Source organism: Callospermophilus lateralis, chromosome 7, assembly GCF_048772815.1.
Source record: "Callospermophilus lateralis isolate mCalLat2 chromosome 7, mCalLat2.hap1, whole genome shotgun sequence".
Lineage (NCBI taxonomy): Eukaryota > Metazoa > Chordata > Mammalia > Rodentia > Sciuridae > Callospermophilus > Callospermophilus lateralis.
In genome coordinates this window covers 127,405,668-127,430,439 of record NC_135311.1, presented here as the reverse complement: position 1 = coordinate 127,430,439, position 24,772 = coordinate 127,405,668, and the positions used below count along the sequence as shown (strand labels likewise).

Genomic DNA, 24,772 nt, shown 5'->3' with positions numbered 1-24,772 from the left:
TAGGGCCAAGCAAATACCTCCCTGGTTAGCTGTCAGCAAATCTAAGTCTCGTCTGTTTTGAAGGACCACTTCTGCCAGGGAGTCTATTTGGTCCTGTAAGTCTTTAATGGTTCCTGATAGAGTTTGTACATCATCTATAAGTTGTTGAGTTAGGCGATGGTAAGAGTGTATAGCCGTGCCTAAGCCAGCTGTACCTGTGCTCACAGCAGCTGTTATTCCAAGGCTGGCAAGGAGTGGTAAGGCCTGTATTGCCCGCCTGTGTCTTTTGACTAAGGTGTCTAGGCTAGGAATGGGTAGAGGTTCGTCTCCTGGGATAATAGTTATATCAGGGAGTAATAAGGCAAGAACACAGCCACCAGTCTAATTCGCTGGAAGCCTGGGGAAGGCCGAGTTTCCTCCACACATAAAAACTGTGCCATTGGGGGGACAAAGAGATGGGGTGGGTGAGGAATAATTTTGTACTGTTGAGCAATTTCCAAAGGAAGTAACTCCAACATCAATATCCTAGGTATTATTCTGCATCGCGCCTAAAAGACATGATGTATAAGTGCCTATAGGCTGTACTTTAAAAGGAAATCCGGGTTGGCATGTATCATCATTGTCCATGATAGAATTAATAGGAACTGCCATAGGCATGATCGCCCCTGTTGTCATGCAGAGCCAGCAATCACCAGCAAGGGTGGGGTTGGAATTATTAAGCAAGGAGAAGGTAGTTTCCAAAATATCTAATGTATTGGTATCTAAATCTGGTAGCTGGGATTTAGGCAGCATTAAGGGATGATATGTGAGCTCAGGGATTTGGGGTTTCAAAAGTTTGATTATCTGAAGATGCTTGATAGCATCAGCGGGTCCTCCACCATCAGAGACCCCTGTAGGGGCCTTAATGGGCCAGCAGGAGGGTTTACCAACAGGGCCTTGGCACCCAGCTGACTGTAACTTGGTGTATATGCCTTCTCCTCCCCCGTCAAAGAGAACAGGGGTATAATGAATAGTGGTCCCCACTACTGCATGAGTTTTAGTTAGGGTGGCTTCGAAAAATTGTTCTCCCTGCTTGTTAAGACAAATTGAGGCTGACTCATAACAAGAGACATGCATCACCTGGGTATGCGTACAAGTTGCAGAACAATTTTGGAGAGCTTTACTTGTACTGGGGGGAATAATCTTTGGCTTGTTAACACATACCCATTCAGGCTGATGAACTCCTCCGAGTTTATGGTCAACCTCGGCACGGAGGTAAGCCACCTTAGTCACGCAGTCAGCAGTCTGGGTCCAACTAGTGGGAGCCTGAGTCCAAGATCCTCCCTGGCATTCGCTGGGGCGGGGGCGGGGGGGTGCGAAAAGGTACTCCCTGATGTTGGAAGGTGGAGGGCCAAGGCCTCCGTGTACAAACCTGTTCAGCAGAAGTGCCTTAAGCAGGATCCTCACACTAATTGTTGGTTGCATCTGAAAAAGAGGAAAATTTGTCCTCAGGGGGAGGGCCTCCGTCCCTGGGTTGAGGTAAGTCATTAACCTGTTTAACCAGGCGTTCTGATAACCATCTTGGGGCTGCTTGCTCTTGGTCCAAAACACAAGCTGAGCCTCGTCCCCAGATAAGGACAGGAAGGCATTTGCCACCTGTCCATGGACCCCCTGAAGGAGGGCCAGTTTATTTTAAACACTGTGTTAGGAAATCCCAGGGTGCCTGGCTCTGGGTGTGGCCTGGCTGGAGGCTGCTGAGGGGCATGGACTCACCAGGGTGCAGGAGAGCACCCTAGAGCTGTTGGGTGCTCCCAGGGAGATTGGTCTTTCCCTCTTGTATATCATGGAGAGACAGAGCCCCTTTAAAATTAAAAGAAGCTTCCTGATAGCTGCTTTTCTGCATCCAGAGTTTCTTCATGCTGCGAAGGAAAAACCACCAACTGGCCGGGTGGGCACCCAGGAAGCAGAACATGAGATGTTTCCCAGCTGGCTCAGCCTGGCTACATCTATTAATGTCTGTTTCCTGGCTTTGTTTCTACAAATTGTAACTGCTTCCAGAGGACAGGTGGAGAAACAGCCTCGCTGCATCCAAACTGCATTAAATCCATTTTTCCTTTTTACGTCACTTGCTTATTTCCTATGCAGGTGGGTGGCGGCCAGCTGGGATCTGGGAGGGTTCCCGGGCTTGGCTGCCCGAGATGATTGTTGGTGGAAATGGAGGGGGCTCAGAATCCTTCAGGATTCCTGCAAAACCCACTATCCCTACACTCACAGCTTCGCCACAGTTACTGAATTGAGACCATTAGACCAACCCCATTGTGTCGACATCTCCGGTGACTTCAGTGACCTCCAGGGGCAGGTTCCACGTGCCCCAGCCTGCAGTTCTGAATACCTCTCTGGAGAGTGAGCCAGCCTCAGGTGCCCACCGTTCACTGCCTGTCCCTCTGTCAGAATAGAGCATGGCCAGGGCAGGGATTTGACTCTGGTGCCCTCTGTCTTCCTTCTCTCCTTTATTTTTCAGTTTATGACAAACTGTGTATAATTGTTGAATGAACTGGACTGATTGCAAAATAGGCAAAGCTCAATCAAGGTAAAACGGACGACCTCTTGCTCCCGTTGAGCCGAGAGGGGTGTGATGGAGGGTGTGTAAGTTTCCAGACAGCTGCGTGGACAACTTTCTCAGCTCCTTTTAAGTTGCAGCTCAGAAGCACCTCAGTGTGGCCCACCTCCCTATTCAAAACTGGAACACACTGTCGCACTCTTGACCATCTGTACCTTGCTCAAAGGTTTCCCTGTAGCCCATCCCATCTTCCAGCATAATCTATTTTTGTGCCAGTTACACATTATGGTCTTTAAGCTCCAACACACCCAGCAGTACTGTTCTTTGCTGGGGCTGAGACTCTGAAAACCATATTTCTTCGTCGCCAGCTGGTTCCCTGTTCCACTCTGCTGGTGGGCGACATCGAAGAGAAGCTGTGAGGATGCAGGCGAGTGTGAGTCAGCATCAGAACCAATAGAAGATGTGTATGTTTCCAGGGAGAGGTCGATTTTAAGGAATTGACTCTTGGCATTATGGGGGCAGGGAAGTCCACAGTCTGCAGGACAGTGTGACAGGCTGAAGACCCAGGGAAGAGTCGATGTTGCAGCTCCTGTCCCAGGTCCCTATGGGGGCAGAATTCCCTCTTCCTTCAGGGAGATCTTTTTCTCTAAAGACCTTCAACTGATTGGACAAGGCCCACCCATGTTATGCAGTGTAATCTGCTTTACTCTGAATCTACTGATTCAAATGTTGATCTCATCTAAAACACAACCTTCCCAGGGACAGGAGACTGGTGTTTGACCGTGTTCCTGAGTACCATGGCCTAGCCAAGCGTGCACATATAGTTATTTATAGCGAAGAGCGGGAAGGGACTTGCTGCTTCCCATTTGCTTCCTGCTCCCACAGGCACAACCACAGCCACGCAGCCAACAGCCACGGCTCCTGGCCCAGGAGTGGCAGTTCCTTCCTGGAATAGCAGCTGATCCTCTCTGCAGTTAACCTTAGAGAGGCAGCTTCGGGGCTTCCCCCAGAGACACAGCACCAATGAGCAGGGGCTCCTCTTTAGACCCTTCTCTCCAATCCACCTGCGCGGAGCTTCTAAGGTCTAACATCCCAACCTTCCCTGTGTGTCCTGGCCCTAGTGGGGGTGGCTGCTTCCTGCAGTTGCTCCATGTGACACTGTTAGCATTCTCTTCTTTACATTTCCCTCCACCCCACCCCTCCTCCTCCTCCTTTCTGTTTTGCAGTGCTGGGTATTGAACCCAGGGCCTTGTGTATGGTAGGTGAGTGAGTGTTCCAACCCAGGGCCATGTCCCGGGCCCTGGCAATCTGCTCTCACCCTTTCGGTTCCCGTAGGAACAACCTCCTACCTCGTTAACCATTATTTATATTCAACTCTCTGTTACAGTTCTAGTGTGATCTCCAGCTCCTGATACAATTCTCTGTGTTGTTTGTTATCTGTGCTCACTTCATCCCGCATCCCATAACACCAGCTCCATAACAGCAGGGGTTTGTCTGTTTAGATCACTGATCTATTTCAAGCCCTTAATCTCTGTGCCTGACACCTTGTGAGTGTTCAAAAAATACTCATGGGATGAGTGAATGGTTAGAGAGCTGAATGTGTAAAGGTGAAATTTTTAAGCTGATTCTAAGCCCAGAGCCTGAGTAAAAGTGTAAAAGATCAGACATTGTGAAGTTTCTAAACTGCAAGGCTTGGGTTGTAAAGTAAGAGACCATTGTTATGTTTATTATTGTTAAATTCCTCAGCTACCCCGGAGCCTTTGATCTCTGTAGCGGTTAGGACAATACCGGAGCTGCCCCAGGAAACATTCTCACTGACTCCTCTGGTGGTCTGATAACTTGGGACTTTGAGTAGCCCGGCACTAGGCACCATGGGCCCAGAACCAGTCAGTTTAAATGTTCACCCCACTTAAAAGTAACCAATCACCCCCGTCCAATCTGTTCCCGCCAGTGAATGTGCTAATCTTGATTTAGAGTTGTTGTTCAATTTTCCCGCGGTTCCTGATGATTTGTTCTGATGTATGCAAAGCCCCCGCCCTCTCCAAAAGGTGTACTTAAGCTCAGCTTAACCTCTGCTCTGGGCCCTGGGCTGCTCTTCCTCTTTGTGGGAGCGGGCCTGGGGACTCAGCGCGCTGATCCAATAAACTCCTCTTGCATATTGCATAAAGTTAGTCTCTTGGTGGTCTCTTCCTCCAACGCTTCGCCGGACCCTTACAAATGGATGGTTGTTGGTTTAAGATTTCATTTGGATTATTTATTTGAGTTTTCTATTTAGTGTTAATTAGTTCTGAGCCAAGATTAATTGTAAAGTGAGATTTAAGGTAAATGAGTATTTTTTTTTTCTTTTTAAGATATGGGCAGGACCCAGACTTGGTGAACTTAAGGTCCATCTTGTGAACTTTCGGGGAGCTCTGTAAAGTGGGAGGCAGAAGAGCAGGATAAGGCCATGAATAATAGTCACTCCTTCATATGTGTGGGTTTTACATGTGGATTCAACCAACCATGGACTGAAAACATTGAAAAAAATTGTGTAAACTTTGTTTTTTCCTTGTCAGTAACCCTAAACAATATTATTTACATAACACAGTATATTGGGTACTGAAAGTAATCTAGAGGTGATTTAAAACATTCGGGTGGATATGTGTGGGTTATACAGGTTGAATCATATTGATGCTTAAGAAGCTGAGGATTCGGAGCATTTTGGCTTAGGGATGCTCAACCAATAAATGCTATGCAAATATTCCAAAATCTAAAAAACTCTGAAATCTGAAACTTCCAGTTCCAAGCAAGTACTACACCTTTTATGTAAGACACTTGAGTGTCTGTGGATTTGAATATTTGAGGGGGGTCCTGGAACCAATCCACCAAGGATACTGAGGGACGGTCGCCTGTACTCTGGTCAGAGGGGTAGTCCAGGCAATCAAGCATTTCCCAGTGTGACTCTGGAATGAACTCTGTTTTTGCCAATCAATAGCCTCATACCCCACCTCCTTTTTTTTTTTTTTCTTATAGTACTGGGAATTGAACCCAGAGACATTTTATCACTAAGCTACATCCTTCCTTGATCCCCCAAATTTTAATTTTTTAAAAATAAAAAACTATGGGTCTGGGGTTGTGGCTCAGTGGTAGAGCCCTTGCCTAGCATGTGTGAGGCACTGGGTTTGATCCCCAACACCACATAAAAAAACAAAACAAAATAAAGGTATTGTGTCCATCTACAACTAAAAACCAAACAAAACAAAAACTATGATCAGATTAAATAAGTTCTTTCATGATAGTCTGCTATTTTTTTTTTAATTATGGAAGAATGTTGACGTTTATCAATTGTATTTTCTGCATCTGTTCAGATGATCATATGATCTTCTCCCCCAAACCTGCTGCTTTGAGGGGCCTGGCATGGAGTGGGTGCCCAGAGAAATGAATTTTGAATGTGGGAATGAAATAATGGATAAATAAATTAAGTGACTTCCTCTTGGTCGTGTACCAAGTAAGCAGTGTGACCTAGGAGTCCTGACTTTTAATCCTCACATACTCCCACCATGGTTTGCCGAGGTCCTGCCCTAACGGGGTCCAGGGAGTCCTGAAGGATGAGTGGCGTCCGCGAAAAGATGACACAGGAGTTCCATTGGTGCCATCTCCAGAGAGACAGCTCTAATGCAGCTTTCTCTGGGTCATCTTTTATTGCAATTTTTCTCATCATTATAGATTCAGAATACATCATTGATTATACAATTTCAAAACTTTGCCAAGACATAACGTTTCCTTAACCATAATTAGGGGTATAGAAAAATGTAACATCAATTTACATTTTTCCAGGATGTGACCTTTAGCTATCAATTGTTAATAAAATGCGTCACTAATTTACATTTTTTCAGATTTTCCCAAGATGTACTATTTTCCCCAAGATATGCTATTTTCTTATTAACTAATGCCAAACTATGTAACCAGACTCTAAGTCTCCTAACCTATTATTAACCTTTAAGTTTTAAAGTACACCTGCACTTTTATTTCTAGTCTAAAATTCCCACCTAAAAATGTCCCCTTAAATCTTATACTTAAAATATCCTAAAGTTTATAAACCATTCTTAAAACATATCAGAAACCTGTAATACTAAAAACTTAAGAATTCTAAACCCAAGAATCTAAATAGAATAATATTTCCAACATTATTCTAAAAATATGTCTTATAGAGCTACTTTAATTAATTCCTAAATTTATTCTCATAAAACTGGTTGAGCTGCTTTCTCAAAGAGTTTCTTTGTTTCTCAGTCAAGGTGCACTAGTTCTTATATCTTTATAATCTTTCTCAATAAAAAGTAAGTTCTAAACATCAGTCCACTTTCTGCCAATATTAAGATGCTCATCATAAATCCCTATGTGAAGTAAAAGAGGGTTTATAGAAATGAAAAGAATGTATCCTTATATGTCTTAACTTTCCTAAGTGTATAACATAACTTTCCTTAATCAAGAATGAAACTATGTATGGTGGGTTTTGTACAATGAGCATAATGATTAGGTTTTCTAAGAGGCTGGAAATATGGGCTTGTGTTCAAGTTGATATAATCAATGTGGTACCTAAAATTCTCATGACCTTTCAGAGAATGATTGTTGTCCATTATCAGTTTTGTCCTCAATGTGCTGAGATAGGAGAGCGGCTTTCTACTTTGTCCTTGATATGCTGAGGAGTAGAACAGTCTTCAAGGCATGAACTACCTGTTGTGTTCTGGCCATCTGAAATTTAATTTGGTTTGGCATTTATACTCAGACCTCCTGTCAGGGACATGAGCATGAAAAAGAAAAGTCCCAATTACATAAAAAAGGGTCTCATGGTTTCGGTTTCCCACCAACCAGCACGGCTTTGCCCACATTCATCCTCACTGTGACCTTGTCAAGATAGTAAGAGGGGGATCGCCTTCACCAGTGGTTTATGGTTAGTTTGAGGTACAGAAATTGGATGTGCAGTCACTCACCAGGTGGACGACGGTGCATTCTTAGCCGGTCACCTTCTGCATCAGACATGCCGTTACCCATGATCCACCTGTGCTCATGGTTCTAAGTACTTCTGAGTCCAGCTGGTTGTGCTAAGACCCTATCACAGACACCGATGGTGTCCAGCTCATGTTCCACAGGCCCTTCCTGCAGAAGGTGTCTGCTCCTTGCAGGACCAAGCCTTCCTGCTTCTCCCTGTCCCAGGGGCTCTCTGGCCACAGGGACTCGCTTGCCTTGTGTACAGGGGTACTGGGAATGTTGGGGAGTTGACGGTCCCTGGTGCCCCTGCTCAGTGAAGGTTGGGATTGGGGGCAAGTCTCCCAGCTTCCTCACCTTGTAGATGGGATTGTGCTCCAGGCAGTCTCTCAGAGGGCTCCCCACAGGTTGTCCTGTGTCCCCAGCAGTAACCTGCTCATCAATGTGCCCTTTACTAGCTCCTTACCTTCTTGCTTACTTGCAGGTGACTTCTGGGGTCATCTCCCAAACAAACTGCTTGCACCCAAATCCACATCTCAGAGCGTGCCTCTGGGGGAATTCAGACTATAAGGAACACTGCTTTGGTCTTGTCACTCGCCATCCAAGATGCTGAGTGGACCCCTTGCTGTCCCTTGAGAAACCTAAGCCCTGCTCCCTGGTGTTGGATGCACTTTGGAATTGGCCACTGGCTCCTCTCCTAATGCCCCACCTGTTCTGGATTCAGCTGCCACAGTTTCTTCACTGACCCCCACCCGCTGTGTCCTTACTCAGCTCTGTGCCCCAGATCTTGTCCACCTCCGATGCCTTTTGGTCACTGCCCTTCTCCCTCTCCCTGTCTATCACAGCTGCCCCGAGACCAGCACACAGAAGGAGCTGGAAAATATCTGTAGGACAAATTAGTTGATGATGATTGAGGTGTTGTTACTGCTGTTGACCGGTGACGAGTCCTGGCTTCCCCAATGTTGACGAATAACACCAGAGGCAAGGTCAGAGTGGAAAGTAGAAGTTTATTAAAGGACAGCAGAAAAGACTTCTCCGGGAGGAAGAAGGGGACCCAAGAGGTGGAATCCGTGGAAGTGTGGTTGTCTCCCCTTTTTATAGTTTTGGTGATGGAATGTAAGGGGGAAGGGTTGGGACACAGGTGGGCCAAACAAGTAATCTGGGCAGGAAGGACTTCATCATCACTTCTTTGGGATGGGCTACCTCCAAATCTGTTGGGGGCTGTTTCCTGGGTTCCATTAACATTTCTTTGGGGTGGACTTTGGCCTAGGGCCTTTCCAGGACTTCATTAACATTCCATGAGTTGTCCTGCAGTTTCCCCGGAATCATTATCAGCATGGCCTCCATTTTCGATCTTACTCGATATTAGACCCGATTTACCTAACTACACTGACTACCTGATTTTAAATCTGGCTTCAGTGTCATCGTGTGCTCATTAGATCTTTGAGCTATTATCACATTTGATAATAACTACGGTTGGTGTCTTAGTCTCTTCAGGCTGCTACCACCAAACACCACAAGCTGAATTGGTCATAAAGAAAAGAAAGAGTCTGGGAAGTTCAAGGTCAAGGCAGATTTGGTGTCGGCCATGGCCTGCTTTCTAGTACATAGACACCTGCCCTGGATCCTCACACGGTGGAAGGAATGAGGGTTCTCTGGTTGTTTCTAGGCTCTGCCACCATGATTTAATCCTTGAAAGGCCCCACTTCTGAGACCCTCACCTTGGAGGTTAGTTAGGATTCTACCCCGCCCCCACCCCTTCAGTGATTGAACCCAGAGGCATTCATTCCCAGCCCTTTTAATTTGAGATAGGCTTTTGCTAATTTGCCAGGGCCTCGCTAAGTTGCTGAGGCTGGCTTCAAACTTGCCATCCTCCTGCCTCAGCCTCCCAGGTTGTGTTATGCTCGAATTCGGGACCCGCAAAGAACACCAGAGACCCAAGATCGATGTAAGCAGCAAAGAGGTGTTTATTGCGGGCTAGCTGGGTCCTCTGCACGCACACAGCAACTGGTGACGCTGAGAGGCCCCAAGCCCAGGGTTTGCAGCAGTTTTATACATTCTTTGGAGAGGGCAGGGACTTCACATACATCATAGCAAATCATCACACACCGCAGGAAAATCAAATAACAACTCTAAAACATGATTAGCACATTTACTGGTGGGAACAAGTTGGGTAGGGGTGATTGGTCAGTACAAAAGGGGTATTCATTTGAACTGATTGGTTTAAGCCAAGAGGGGTGTTCGTGCTGAACTACATGGTTTTCCAGCACGTTATCAACCACCATAAACTACTGGGAGGGTCATCTGGCATCCCAGGTATTTCCCTGTCTCATGCTGATTGGTGGCTGCTAGGGGGCTGCTATGGATCCCCACCTAGCCTGACTGAGTCAGGGACACCTGGCAGCAGATCTCTCCTGTTATTTGTAGATAAACAACTTAGCAGGGTGGGAATGTGCTTAGGAGTGCTCTGTGGGTCTTTCCAAGGACAAAGGTGATGTCCCTTCCTTGGACAGGCTTTGCTCTGAGGTAGAGGCTGGTTTTTCAGTTGCTGGGATCACAGGTGTGCATTACCACATCTGGCAGAGGTCAGAATTCAACATGTGAATTCTGGAGGGACACAGACTGCAGCTGGTCATTGGGATAAGGATGTAGGTGTTTTATGCACTGCGGAGGAGGTCTAAATTAGCAGTCTTTCTTGGGGATACTGTTAGGTCGGTGGCGACTTGGTGGTGACTTAGTGGCAACTTAGAACAAAGCAGCCCGTCCGGAAAAGAACACCAATCAGATGCCAGCGGAAACGCCTGTCAATCAGCCAGATCTCCTGACTAACGCCTGTCAATCAGCAGGACTCCCTGGCCAATGCTGGAGTTCAGCCAACTCCCCTGACCAACTCCAAGGGGGCAAGGGACCCTAGAAACACCTTTTCCTGTCCCAAGCCCTTCCCTTCCTGCTGTAAGCCCCATAAAAGTCCAGTCCGGTAGAGCTTCCACGCGGTTTCTCCTCAGACCCTTCCCCTGTCCCCTCTGTGGGTCTGATCGAGTTCCGCCCAGGAGTGATATCTCAATAAAGCCTGTTCAGTGGCCCTTTTAAATCTGCCTCCTTCGGCCATTACCTGCCTCAGTTGATCTGACAGAACCCTCCAATTTATGAGCCATAATATGTCTTTTCATATACATATATATGTTTTTTGGTACCAAGGATTGAACTCAGTGGTGTTTAACTATGGAGCCACATCCCCAACCCTTTTTATTTTTTATTTTGAGACAGGGTCTTGCTAAGTTGCTGGGGATGACCTCAAACTTGCAATCCTCCTGCCTCAGTCTCCACAGTCACTGGGATTTCAGTCGTGCACCACCTTGCCGGCAACCTTTTTCTCTTATATGTCTTTACATGTATGTAAATCTCAGGTATTGTGTTACAGTGATGCAATGTTTACTACAGTGGGCTTATGTTTTTACTTTCCTCTATCCTGCTTAATTTGTCCACAAGCATTTATAATTTCTATTTAAAAAAAAAAAAAAAACATAAAACAGTGAGATTGCGGGCTTCTATTTCTGGGAGCCTTCCAACTGACATCAGTCCAAAATGTGCAAAAGAGGGCTGGGGGTGTGGCTCAGTGGTAGAGCGCTTGCCTAGCCTGCACAAGGCACTGGGTTCAACCCCCGGCACCACATAAAAATATAAACAAATAAAATAAAGGTATCGTGTCCATCTACCACTTAAGAACATGTGCAAAAGGAAGGAACTGTTGAATTCTGTGGAAGCACGACCCCACCCCAGGAAATGGGTGCAGGGCAGCCTCATCTGTTTAGCACATTTGGGGCAAGCACTAATTACCTGGCAAGCTCCATCACATTGAAATCTCACAGAGAGAGGACTTCCTTTCGCTGCGAGTCAGGCAGGTTAAATGACTTAATAAGTCACTCAGGCTAAAGCAAGGGTGGATCTCAGATCACAACGTCCAGGCTTCTAGGCTTCGTTTCCTAGGTTTTGCTCCCATGGAGATTGTGCTGAAGGATTGTGGAGCCCACGAATCATTTGAATGTGTGAGTTGTTTTGTTTTCATACTTGATAATAATTTCTTTTTTTTGGGGTACCGGGGTTGGGACTCAGGGGTACTCAACCACTGAGCCACACCCCCAGCCCTAGTTTGTATTTTATTTAAAGACAGGGTCTCACTGAGTTGCTTAGTGCTTTTGCTGAGGCTGGCTTTGAACTCTCCATCCTCCTGCCTCAGCCTCCAGAGCTGCTGGGATTACAGGCATGTGCCACTGCACTGGCTGACAATTATCTCTTATAAAGCACCTATTAATTTTAATTAGTACAATTGAAAAATAACACGCCCTATGAATTGCCTGCCAGAGGGGGAGTTCTGTGTTCACTTGCCTGTATCTAATACCCTACTAGTCTCAGATAAAAATAACGAATGTGACAACCAACGTTTTGTGTCTCATGGCTCCTTACAATTTTTTTTATCATGAAAAAAAAGAATCTACAAAACGAGGAGTGTTGGCATGAAGCTCCATATGCCCATCACCCCATTTTAAGAATGGTTTCTAGTTTGTTAACTTTCCCACTTTATCTTCCTGCCATTTTCTTTTCAAGAAATGGAGAATTTAAAGCCCAAACCCCAAGACTCATTTGCCCCCTGAACATTTCTATAATTGGAACGGAAAGGCTTTTGTGTGGCCCTGTTTAGATCTGCTAGTACAGGAAGCAAGGATCTAAAAATCGGCCCCAGGCTCGAGGGTTTCTGGGGGTGGGGTGGGGGTGGCAGTGGAGGGCTTCCTCAGGGCTGTGTGGTTTGTTTTGCTCTGGGCTGGGGACACTCCTCCACGTAACCGCCTCTAGCCTCCGCAGTTAGACTTTTCTCCAGTGCTGAAAGTCAAGTATCTGGCTTCCCCCAGCTAGAGACATCTGGGGAGTGTTGCTTCTGAAACTATTTTTGGTGTGAGAAATGTCACTCAAGAGCTATTTGGAATTTTTTAAGCACTGAAAGCATCTGACTGGAGCCACAGCAGAGGCCAGGAGGGTGGAGCTAGTTACTCTGTGGGCCAGGCATTTCCCATCCGGGTTGCGGCTTCCTCTACTCTTCTTAAGGCTTTGAGTGCTTGGGCCTAGGATGGCACTGGGGTTGGGCTATGAGCATGGCATGGCAGGCTTGGAGGTGGAGTGGCCAGTGGCCTGGGAGACGGGGACCGTTCTGGCTGACTGGCCTTCCTCTAACCTGCACATCTGTCCTGGGCTCTCTGTAGCTGGGAGATCCACGGAGAGTGCTGGGATTATGTGTTTGCTGGTGGGTTCTGCCAGAGAAGAGGGGAACTCTCTGACTCCTGTGTCACAGGCACCAGGCTGGATCCTAAATGAGATGCTTCTCAGGATGAGCCGGATAAAACAGCAAGTGAGAATTGTAGCTACCAAGGAAACAGAGTGGCTTCATCCAGCGGGATGCTGGGAAGAGTGGACCAGGCTGGGGTCAGCGTTGGAGGCCCGTGGGAACAAGTTGGGAAGGAGAGAGTGAAGTGAAGGCTGGATATCAGGCTGCCAGTGTAAACGAGGGGAGGCTGGGGAGGCTGGCTTCACCGGACCTGCCACTCCACTGCCACCTACCTACCTTGGGCTCAGGAAATACAGACTAACTGAAGATGGAAAAGATCCTCGGGAGGTTGTTGATTCATGACTTTTAGCAAGGCTGCCCCCCTCGGCCCCACCTCCTCCCTTTGGTCCTTGAAATTTCCTTGGGATTAAGTAGGAAGAGCTGAGAGAGCCAACAGTGAAAGATCTCAGGGACCTCCATCACCCTGTCCCCTAGGACCTTCTAGATGGGACCCTATTGGCAAACCGCCAGTCCTGGGCACCGGGAGGCAGGGGTGAGGGAAAGAGAGCAGAGGAAACCCAGTGCTGCGTTCCTGGTCTTTGGGAAGCCTGCTTCCAGGTGTGCCCTGGGGGACTGTATCCATGAAATTGCACCAAGAGAAGCTGTCCTTGTCCTGCAGAGCAGGGACTTCTGGATTCTGGTCGGAATGGAAGGAGCTCAGAAGTCATCACTGTCCCAACAAGGAAAGAGCTAAACAAGCTGAGAAATCAACAACTCTTCTTAGACACATCCCTAGAGATGTGAGGTCACAGGGCACACTGCTGTCTCCAGAATCAGAGGGACAGGTGGGTTCAGAGGATCACAACTCCCTGGAGCAGAAGCCCTCACCAGGGCAGAGCAGAGGTCAGGAAACCTGAGCTGTGAGTAGGGAATCGCCACAGGCTCCGTGCAGACAAGTGGGAGAGACTTGGGATCCATCATCAGGAGCGACCCGCATCCCTTTTGTGAGTTCTACCTCCAGGATTCTTATCAGTCGCTCACAGCGAAGATCAGAGAAATATACCCCCTGGCTTTGCAGGGGGAGGAGAAAAATGAGCCATTTTGAAACCACCAGAGCATCTAGTCTCCTTAAGAAGGCCTGATCTCCAGGGACACTGTTTCACCAGAGCCTAATCTGATAAGGTTTTCTAGAGCTTAATCCTATTGGGGAAAGGAAAACCACCTGAGCCTGCCCCCCATAGTCATCCTGCCCCACCTTAGGGCATAGAAAAAGAAAACTCTGAACGTTGAGTTCATGGTTCAGGTTTTTGCTAAAACCTAAGACCTAATCACAAGCTATAGAACGTTTCCCCTCCCTTACACCTTGCCACTGCAGCATTTAGGCCCATTGATCACAGTTCCTTTGACCTGAAATGTCATGTTGACCTTTCAACAGTCAGCTACAAGGCATACTAAAAGGTAAAAACATAATTTGAAGAGAGAGCAAGCATCTGTACCAGACTCAGGTACGCCAGGTATGTTAGATGTCAGTCGGGGAATTAAAAAGAACTATGATCAATGTTCTGTAGGCTCAAATGCAGCAGGACAGGGTCTAGATCCTGCTCCCAAACTTGTTTGCCACCTCATCATGAAGCCTCCAGTATCTCCAGCCCCTCCTGGGAGCAGCTTCCTGCTGGTCTTCTTAGAGTGTAAACACAATCCTCGCCAACAGGGGGCGTTCACACCATGTTTCATGTGGCCACTGGGTTTTTCAATGTTGGTGAAACATTTTTTTTCATTGTCATTGAAACATTTTTCATTGTCACAGGAAAGAAGCCAAGATCTCCTCAGAGACTGCAAGACTGAAAGTGGGAGGTGGGCTAGGAAGGAGTTTTTTCTTTTCTTTCTTCATAGGAAAGGAGAAGCAAAGGAAAATCAAGTTGAGGGAAGTAATAAAAAATCTTACTGTCAGCTGAAAGGGTCCTCAAAATGATCTTTCAGTCATCTCATTATATAGATGAGAAACTGAGGTCCAGAAAAAGGGAAAGTATTGTGCAAGATCACATGGCCAGCGGGTGGCGAGCGGGTGTTTGCAAGCCTAGCCTAGGGGTGTTTGCCTTTAGGACTCTGATGGTTCCCCACATTCCCATCAACTCCTGGCTGGCGCCCTCCTCTCCCCAGAAGAGGTTCTGCTGAGCATCGCGTGGCGCAGAGTGTGAGCCACAGGGTCTGCTGGTTCCCACCATGCCCTGGCACACGTAGCTGGCGGGTGTAGGAGGGATTCATTTTACCCTTCAATTTGGCAGTTGTTTCAGAAATTGGAGACAGGTGTCGCCTCCTGGTGATGGGAGTACAGATGATTTTTATTTCCTCCTTTATAATTTCTAGGATTTTTCTAAAATTTTATAACAAACATCTGTAACTTTGCAATTCCCTCCCCCTGCCGTCTTATTTTTTTAAAACAAGGAAACTGGAGGGCAGGGGCATGCCCAGGTCTGTCCTGAGATCCATCCAGCAAGGCCAACCAGTACCTGTCACACCAGGGAAGAGGCCCCTCCTGCAAGCCTGGCGCCCAAGGTCGTCCAAGGTCATCCAAGGTCGCCGAGGCAGCCTCCCTTCTCACCTTTGCTTCCACCATGCCCACTCCTGAAGCGACCTTCTCTCTTCCCGCAGCAAAAATGGACCCATTTTTCAGGGCCCGATAACAATTTTGCCAATTGTGAGAATGTGTTTAAAAACCCTACCTGCCCGATCAAGGTAACCATCTGTGTCCCTCCTCTGAACTCTGGTGGCACTTTATGTGGACTCATTTTCTAATCTTTACCCTCTCCTGCCTTCTCCTGGAGTCATTCGCACCCAGCTCTGTGACCTAGACAGAGACCTCCTCACGGGCGGGACCTGTCTATCATTTGTCTTTGACCTCCCAGTGCCATCCTCAGCCTGGCACATGCTGGATCAAGTGAGTGTTTGTACTGTTTACACCTGGGATTGGGTGAGTCTGCGCAGCGAGCTGTGGTGTTAGCACACTCAGCTGTGCCAGGAAACACCTCCAGTTGTAACAGCTCAAAACAGTGACATTGCCAAATGTCCCCTGCAAAGCAAAGTTGCCTCCTGTGGAGAATCACTGGCCTGTGGCTTAACAGGGGTCCTCCCAAACAGTGCCGGGGAGGGGTAGGAATGCCCACCGATAGAGGAGAAAGGCTCCTGGAGAGTCTAGCTGAAGCCGAGTCTCGCATCTGCATTTCCCATTCCCAGGCCAGAGCTCGCCCTGCCATGTTGGAGGTCTCTCAAAAACCCTACTGAGATCTTTGCTTCTCCCCTTTGGTGTGTCCACACTACCCCCATCCCCATGTCCTTGGTTCCACCCTGTCCCCTTCCCTCTGCCCGCTCCTGTGGCCTGCGCCAGGCTGTGACCCACTGGCTGGCCCTGCTGGTCCAGGCTGGATCTCAGGCTGTGCCCGGAACACGCTCATCACATCTTCTTGAGCTCCTTGGGCTCGTCCCCATGTTTGAACACGCTGATGGTGACCTGGCCTGTCTCAGAGCCATACTTGTTCTTGACAAAGACGCCATAGCGCCCGCTGTCCTCACTGTTGACCTTCTCAATGGTGATGGTGACCTCGGTCCCCTTTACCTCCATGTGGTAGCGGTCAAGGAAGGCGACAGGCTGGTCATTCTTTAGCCAAGCGATTTCAGGAGCTGGGTCTCCTGAGATGACACAGGTCAGGCACAGGGTCTGTTCCAAGAGAGAGGAAGAGAAGAGTCTCACCTCCTTGTAACTTGAACTTGGTATTCACCTTCCTGTCCCCAGAGAGCTCCTGGTACAGGTAGCTCCTTGGGATAAATTCACTGTGTGGGTTTTATTGTGACCTCTAAAGGTGAGATATATTTTATTTTCACCCCACGTTCTCCATCATCCACCTTTCTAGGAGCGCTTACTAGTTAGAATTTCCCACCATTCCACTCTAGTAATTACCTGCCCCAGAATGGCCTGCAGTTTGTTTGATTGATTTTTTTGGTCATATATGTGTCATGACTTTACCATGTAAGATTTTATTACAATAGCACAAAGGTTTATTAATTGAATTGGAAAATTATCGAATAAGATCTAATGCAGAGCCCCAGAATGTAACGGTTAAACACGTAGCCTCTGGACCGGAGCTGTCTGAGTTTGAATCTCAGCTCTACTCCTTCAGGCTGTGTGACCTTAGATAAGTCTCTTGACTACTCTGGGTCTCGGTTTCCTCGGCTATCAAGCATTGCTAGTAATCATGCCCCATTTCATGTGGTTGCCTTTATGGTGAAATCAGTTAAAACCGGTCACCCACGTGGAATTGAGCCTGGCACAAAGAAAGCACCGTGAGAAAATGGTAGCCAGGATTTTTGAAAACACTAGTCTTGGATAATTCCAGCCCTAGAAGGGATCGCCCAGTCAAACTCTTGTGGAAATGGAAGCCAGAGATGGCAGTCTGTGACACCAGAGAGAGATGGGAAGCCAGGTGCGGTGTGCATGCCTGTAATCCCAGCCACTTGGGAGGCTGAGACAGGAGGATCACAAGCTCGAGGCCAAACTCAGCAACTTGGTGAGGCCCTGAGCAACACATTGTGAGCAACACAATGAGATCCTGTCTCAAAAAAGAAAAGGAGCTGGGAATGTAGGTTACTGGTGGAGTACCCCTGGGTTGAATCCTCAGTACTGTGGTAGGAGGGAAGGAAGGAAGGAAAGAAGGAAGGGAGGGAGGAAGGAAGGAAGGGCTGGCTTTTGTTGGACACCAGGTGCAGTGGCTCTCCCTGAACACACATGGTCAGTGAGATGTGGTCACTTGGCTGACTGCGGCAGATCCAGCCTCTCTGGCTGGCCAGCTGCCCCCTGGCTCTTGATTCTACACAGGGTCATGGTCCTGGGTGGCTCCCTGAGGGAACACCACCGGGACCCCTCTGTGGGCCGGAGGGTGGGTACCTTATCTTCCATGATGGTGGCCACGTCTGGCAGGCCCCTCACCACTTTGGCTCGATCTGGAAAGGAAACAAGACGGCAGTGGTGAGCCGCTTCCCAGGGCTGAGGCTTATTTAAGTGAGGCTCCTTGCTTCTGTTTTCTTCACGTTGGATGGAAATCTTTGAAACCGTGGGATGCACTTCCTTGTCTTCACCAGTAGGAGGTGTGGGACTTGGTGTGTTTCTGCCATTGACCAGAGGAGTGGCAGCACCGCGTGTGCGTGTGTGCATGCGTGTGTGCGTGTGTGTGTGTGTGTGTGTGTGTGTGACAGCAGCACCCTACCCTCAAGAAAGTGAGGCGTCTCTGAGTTGCAGGCGGTGAAATCTGCACAGTGCTGACAGCCAGCTGGGGTGTGGACTGGGAGCTGGCCAGGGGAGGTGGGATAGAAGCTTCTGGGACACCCTCATTCTGGTCCAAGGACGGACCTGGTGGCTGTTGTGGGTGGGCAGGAAGAGAGTGGCTGTAAATGACAAAGCAGAAACAGCTACGTTCCCCATGCTTCAGGGGAGGCCACGGGAAGAGAAGAGGTGTCAGCCTGGCCCTCCCCCCTGCATCAGGAAAGGGAGCAGGACCCTCGTGCAGAAAAGGCCCGAGGGAGGGACACCATGTGGGCAGGGATCTTCAGCGGCCCCGGGTGAAATGATCCACTTCCCCAGACTGCAATGCCACAAACCCCAGCCGCCACATGTGGGTGAGTTTGACTGGCCTCTATTGGGGTTCTATGGGGCACCTTGTCCAATACATGGCATCCAGGATGGGAGGGAGGGTCGAGCTGGGGAAACAGGCTGGTGGCGCGAGAGTCCCCTTGGCCTGAGTGGGCTGAGGCTGGTCTCAGCGGCGCTCTCTCCCTGGAGGAGGCTGGCCCTGCAAGGCCTCACACCACAGCCACCAACGTTGCTGTGGCCCTGCTGGGCACCAGGCCCGTGCTGGACACGTCCACACCCACCGTCTCAGGAATCCTTGCGTCCCTTATCTGTGGGCGCTGCTGCCGCCCAGGTCTCCCGGAGAGACCCCAGAGCCCCACTGACCCTGCCGGGGAAGCCACCCAGACTCAGAGGCAAAACCCCCAGAAACGCCGGGGACTTACTCTTCTCGATGATGGCCAAGGCTCTGAAAAACAGAAACGGGACAAGGTGTGGCGTCAAGGGCAGCCCTGCCTGGTGGGGGAGAAGGGGTGAGGAGGGGAGGTGGAGGTGGCCCAGGGGGTCCCAGGAGGGGGTCCTGAGCACAGTTCATGCCACACCCCAGAGGGGCCCACGAAGGAGACTTACTTCAGTCGCTGGTGTTCAGCCAAGGCGTCGTCAAAAGCTGCAAGAAGGACAAAGGTTGGGGGCATCAGGGCCTCCGCCAGGGACCCTCAGGGACAGGGCCTAGTCCTGACTGTCTCCCACTCTTCTCCCCATTCCATCTTGAGGGAGTGTCAGGGTGGGGTGCACAGGCAGGAGTGCCCCCCAAAGACCGTGGAGTTTTCTCAACAGGTTTCTCAGTGGACAGGCTCACCTTGCCCCGAGAGGTCCACGGAGAGCTGCTGGACTTCCTTTCCCGCGGCTATTTCCAGGCTGTATTTGCCCTTGTCCGAGTCTTTGGGGTCCAGGATGTGGAGCCAGATCTCATCCAGAGTGGTGCCCGCCCGTATCCGATCGCCAGTCTCCAGGCGCTTGTCTCTGAGTGTGGCAGTAGGGAAATGGTCAAGGCTGGCTGGCCACACAGCTGTAAGTGCCCCTGCCCCAAATCCTTCCTGGGTGTTGTTTCCAGGAGACGTGGTCACATAGCCACTCACTGATCCTTTGCCTTCTGCATCCAGCCAACCATCATCATTCCACCGTCCACTCACTCACTCACTCACTCACTCATTCATCAAATCTCGTGACATATCAGCTGTTGTAGGTGCTGAGTCCAAATCTGTAATAAATTCTCTAGGCTGGGACCCTGGCGAAGTATGACTCCAGGGTAGTGACCACCACTTCTCCCATCCTCAAGAGCCAGTTCCTCTTCTCTTTGTTCTCATCTTAAACCCTCCATGAGTTTAAGGGTTTCTTCCCACAATCACTCTCCCCTAACCTTAGAAGCCATAAATGGTTACCCTCTTTCCTTTCTTTACTTGAATTTCATTCCTGGAGACACCTGGTCTGTGTTCCCAATGTTCTATGCCTAGAGAAGGAGCCCATTATTCTGTAATTCTCTCTGGCCTCAGTTCTCATTTGACAATCGTGAACCCATCAGTCTAGCCTTCCCTTCACAGTGGGTGCAGTAATGTCTGCTGCACAAGGCTGAGGCATGCACACGATAAGAAGCACTGGAAAATTCTGCTCTCAAACTATCTGGGGTGACTTAGATTTTGGCTGAATCTCTGTGGCTACCATGTCAAGCCCTGACCCTCCATTAGTTTTTAGCTATAGAGGACCCTCTGCCGGCACCTTCCCCTAAGCGTGGCTGCCTGAGTCTGCTAAGCTGCAAAGATCCACAAGGGCGCCGGGACCCACCTGACCATCTGATTCATCCTTGTTCCTACATTTCTCTCTCATCCAATTCCTAGATGCTGCTTGGAGACCACGATCACTTTGTGGCCATGGATACGCAGTTACTATTACTATATTTCCATTTTTCTCTGGAAAACCTACTCCTCTGACTGCTGACCCCTATCCCCAACTCCATCTGAAGACAGCAGAACTGGTATGAAACCCATGTCTCTTCCAACCCCCTGGAAGTGGGCTCTGCTGGGAGGACTGGGCAGGGGGCAGGGAGGGAAGCCCTTGAGGGGCAGGTGCTGGGCCCCATGAAGCCTGGCTAGAGCTCTGGGCGAGGCCAACCTACTTGTGGAACCAGGTGGTTTTCATGTAGTCCACGTTGAAGTACTTGACCTTGCTGAAGATGCGGATCCCCTCCTCGGTTCCCTGGATTTTCAGCGGGGTCGCAGAGAGGGCTGGGGAGACAGAGGAGGAGGGTGAGTCTTCCCCAGGGACCTCTGGGCAGCCTGTTTGGGGCCAGCCTGCTTGCTCCTGCCCTGCAGGGCAGTGTGGTGGGGACCGCGTGCTGCGAGGAGGAAGCAGCTTCTCTCCCAGTCTTTGGGTTGGACACTTAACCCACCCCTGGCAGCTGAGGCTGGTGGGAGTCCCCTGGGAGGCTCTGTGGCATCAGGATGGGGCTGGGCAAAGAGGTGGGCTAGCTTACCTCCGATCCTGCCCAGCTCAGTGAAGATGGCATCCAGGGCTGGGGGGAGACAGAACGGTCAGCTGTGTGGGGCTCTCTAGGGATGCCCAGGGTGGGGATGTCCTTGAAAAAGGCTGGTGGAGCTCATGAGCTGTTCTCTGGACACAGGGAGATCTGCAGGATGACTTGTGGGTGAAGGGCTCTAGGGACATGGGGACCCCACCCATCTTACCTCACAGATCATTTCATAGTCTCTTGCTCTAGTGTGACCCCCACAGCCCTCCTGGCCCATCTCCAAGGTCACCAGCTCCTACCTTCACCTTCGAGGTCCAGGATGGTGTCGTCTTCCCCTCGCTCATCAGAGACCACTGCTCTGTAAATTCCCTGGTCCTCTTTGGACAACTGGAAGGATAGGAGATGGCCGGGTCAGCAGGGGCTCAGGAGAGATGGACGGCAAGTGAGGAGGCCTGGGCTGCAGGCCTGGCCCTGACTCTGCGGGACCTCACGCGAGACCTCCTCTCTCTGGGACCTGGTTCACTCGTCTGGGCTGGTGGTTTCTAAGTGGCTCCAGTGACCGCTGGTTCCTTGCTCAGGGCCTGTCTGAGCCTGAGGAGGGTCAGGGTGGCTGTGGTGACCCCTGCATTTGGGTGGACAGCACAGACAGCCCTCCTTGCAGAGCTTGTCTGAGCATGGCACACCCCCTGTCAAGCTGCCCCTGGCCTGGGGGCCCCGGATGGAGGGACCATTCTGCACCTTCCAGAAGGAAGCACGGTTGTGCCTGCTTGTGCCTGGGACATGGGGGCCTTTCTGGCACATGTCTGTCAGTCCCCCACAAAATCTGAACCCACGCTCAGCAAAGCAAGAACTCGGAGCACTTTTTTTTTTTTTTTTTTTGGATGGTGCTGGGAGGAACCCAGGGCTTTCCATGCTAGGCAAGCGCTCTGCCATGAGCTCCGGCTGCAGTCCAGGGGCGGTGCTTCTCAGGCAAGATCAGAGGCCAGCAGTGACCTCTCATTACACAACACTTCCGTCAGGGGGGTAATATTAGCTTCAAAGGCCCCCAGCACCCAGAGCATCCCCACATAGTGGGTTTGGGGCGAAGGTCCAAGGCAGAAGCAGCCCTTAACCTGGGGTTTGAGAGACTGAACCCCAACAATTCTTTCCTACGTCCCCCTTCCTTTCCTCCATGCACTGTCAGCTCCAAAGTTCCAGTCAAACTGGGAGCAGGGACTGGAGGGATTTCTGAACCATGCTCCAGCCTTGTATCCTTGAACTTGACCCCTCTGAGCCTCAGTTTTCCCTTTGGTAAAACGTAGCCAGGGCTGAGATAGCATTGTCCTGCCTAGGATTTAGAAGACTCTGGGATCATTATTTCCTCTCTAGTAGGCATCCTGTGATTTCCCCAGTCCTACGTGGCCCTCAGCAAGGCCATGGGACTCAACAGCAGGGCAGAGAAATACAGATGGGTTAAGAAGAAGCCCTGTAACCAGGCACACTCCTGCAAAGACCGTGGGGAAGGATGGGTGGGACAGTCAAACTCCAGGCCCACTCTGCTCTGCCCGGACCTGTCTCACATGGAGACCTCTTTCCTGGACTGTCGGGGCAGGAAGGACTATTGAGAGAGCATCCCTTCCAACCTGCTTATCTTCCTGATGAAAGCTGAGATCAGAGAAGGACAGCTGCTAGCCTGAGGATGCACAGTCGGCAGCATGGCCAGGCCTGGCGCCCAAGCCAAGGAAAATCAGTAACACTTGTCCTGCCCGAATTGAAAATTTTGGTAGTTTTTTTTCTTCAAGGTCTTTTTTTGTTGTTGTTAATTTTGATTTTTTAATGATATTGCATGATGAGCTGGGGATATTGTTACTTACTTTGGTGATTGAGTTTTGGTGCCCCTTAAGATCTGCACCTAGGACGAGGGCCTCCCTCGCTCGCCCTGGCCCCAGCCCTGTAGGGACTCCTAGGCCGGTGCCCTCAGTGCTGCCCACTTGCAGCTGAGGACGGGGTGAGGCTGGAGCCCAGTCGGCACCCACCTCTTCAATGAGGATACATCCTTCTCCTGTCTGCGGGTCGTACTGACCGGCTGGCGTCTCCCTTTTCTTGAAGAACCACTGGAAGCGAGTCTCCTTCTTGGTGTTGGTCACCTGGGGAGGGTGGAGCACAAGGGGACGCCATCAGCTTTCTCAAGTGAAAACTCAGCCCTTCAGAGTGGTTCCACAAACATGGCTTCCTCCCCGGGGCCCAATCCCTCCCACACTCGGTCAGATCCCAGGGCCCCTTCCTCACGCCAGGAATCTCCTCTGCAGGACTCAGGAACCAAAGCTTTTGCTAATAGTGTTCCCTCTGCCTCTAGGTCTCTTCCCTTCTCTATTCTCCTTGTAAATGCCTAGGCTTTTCTTGGTGTGTGTGTGCATGTATGTATGTATGTGTGTGTGTGTGTGTGTGTGCACATGCATGTGCATACCGGGGATTGAACTCAGGGTCTCACACATGATCCACACTCTTCCACTGAGCTCCACCCCAACCCAACACTTCTCATAGGCTCAGTTAGATGTCGCTTCCTCCAGGAAACCTCCCTGGAAGCACCGCACACCCCCATTGTGACCAATCCATTCCCGGCTCAGGTCTGATCCAGCGTGAGGCAAGCTGCTTTCCAGCCGTCCTGGACCAAGGGCTCCCAGAGGTCTGAGGGACCAAGACTGCATCCTTGTGCATCTAGTACCTTGCAGGGGCACTTAGTAATAATAGGTGCTTCAAGTTCTCGGAATGAATATGCTCCTGGAGGAGCCCCCAGCCACCCTGTCCTTCTCTGGTTATTGAAGAGGCTGCAGTGTCAGTTAGAACCTGGACTCCACGGCTAACCCTGCAGCCTTGGGATATTTCCCCGAGGTTTTCTCATCTGTGAGGTGGGGACAATAATGCATATTTCACCCATGATTGTGACATGGGAGAAATAAAATAGCAGGGCCATGCTTGGGGCAGAGTCAGGCTCCCTGACCTACTGGCCCATGGGACCCTGTCTGGAGGTGCTGGGAGCGCTGGCTCAGGGCTGAGCCACCTCACATGTGTCCTCCTGCCCTGCCTGCACTCTGGGAAGGCGACTTGTTTTAGGTTAAGTGGGGTCTCCCAGGGGTCACTTCCCAGATATGGGGTCAGTCGAGCACAGGGAATGGAATGGGGGTTGGTAGTGGGGTGGGCAGAGACAGTTGGGGACAAGCTGCAGGTCCCTCCCTACTGGGCAGGTGGGGACTTGCCTTGCACGTTAGCAGCACTTGGCAGTCCTCGGTGATCTTCCACTGCAAGGGATCCTGGAAATAGGGACCTGCCGGAGGAACAGGAGACACACCCACTCATCCACACGTGTTCGGCCGGGCGCCACCTGGTGGCCGTACGGGGGAAGGCAGCTGGGCGGAAGACCACTGGCCCCAAGATGCTGCCCGCACGGAGCGGGGACTGGGGTGAAGCGAGAGAGAGCCTGGGGTGCAAACTCTAAGGAGGAACTCACTCGGGCTGGGAAAGTGCTTTTTATTCTGGTGCCAGGACAGAACTGGACTGAACCTCACTGGGCCTCTCTGGGGTGGGGATGGGGCTCCTGTTAACACCCCGTCTAGCTGGTCTCCAGCGCTGACCAGTGGCCCAGGTGGACGTCCCTCCAGCACCTCTTACCTTGTTTTCTCTTCCAGTCTCTTCTCTTAGCATCTGCCTTCCTCAGAAGTTTGTCAAAATCTGTGGACACACAGGGAGGAACTGGCATGAGCCCAGAGAAGCGCAGGACTCCAGAGGGGACTTTGGGGTGGACAGGCCCCAGAACTGGGAACCCAGAGCCTGCGGGGCGGTGCGGGGTGGCGG

The 24,772-nt window shown here is 50.2% G+C and overlaps 1 protein-coding gene and 1 long non-coding RNA gene across 2 annotated transcripts in view; one reads left to right on the top strand and one right to left on the bottom strand.

Annotated features, from left to right (window-relative positions):
• The first annotated feature begins 11,315 nt into the window (after positions 1-11,315).
• LOC143403210 (uncharacterized) lies at positions 11,316-24,751 on the top strand. Its single transcript, XR_013091850.2, has 4 exons — positions 11,316-11,529; positions 18,281-18,909; positions 19,255-19,488; positions 20,313-24,751. It is a non-coding gene; the product is annotated as an uncharacterized LOC143403210 (long non-coding RNA).
• The window catches only part of Myom3 (myomesin 3), a 43,116-nt gene continuing 33,465 nt past the window's right edge, over positions 15,122-24,772 (bottom strand). Inside the window, exons 27-37 of the mRNA XM_076861035.2 lie at positions 24,590-24,649; positions 24,178-24,245; positions 22,957-23,067; positions 21,241-21,328; positions 20,948-20,986; positions 20,591-20,699; positions 19,277-19,440; positions 19,048-19,084; positions 18,864-18,886; positions 17,740-17,795; positions 15,122-16,515 (exon numbers count right to left, since the gene is read on the bottom strand). Coding sequence (XP_076717150.2) covers positions 16,252-16,515; positions 17,740-17,795; positions 18,864-18,886; positions 19,048-19,084; positions 19,277-19,440; positions 20,591-20,699; positions 20,948-20,986; positions 21,241-21,328; positions 22,957-23,067; positions 24,178-24,245; positions 24,590-24,649 — 1,019 coding nt within the window. The 3' untranslated portion in view covers positions 15,122-16,251. The remainder of the gene's footprint in view (positions 16,516-17,739; positions 17,796-18,863; positions 18,887-19,047; positions 19,085-19,276; positions 19,441-20,590; positions 20,700-20,947; positions 20,987-21,240; positions 21,329-22,956; positions 23,068-24,177; positions 24,246-24,589; positions 24,650-24,772) is intronic.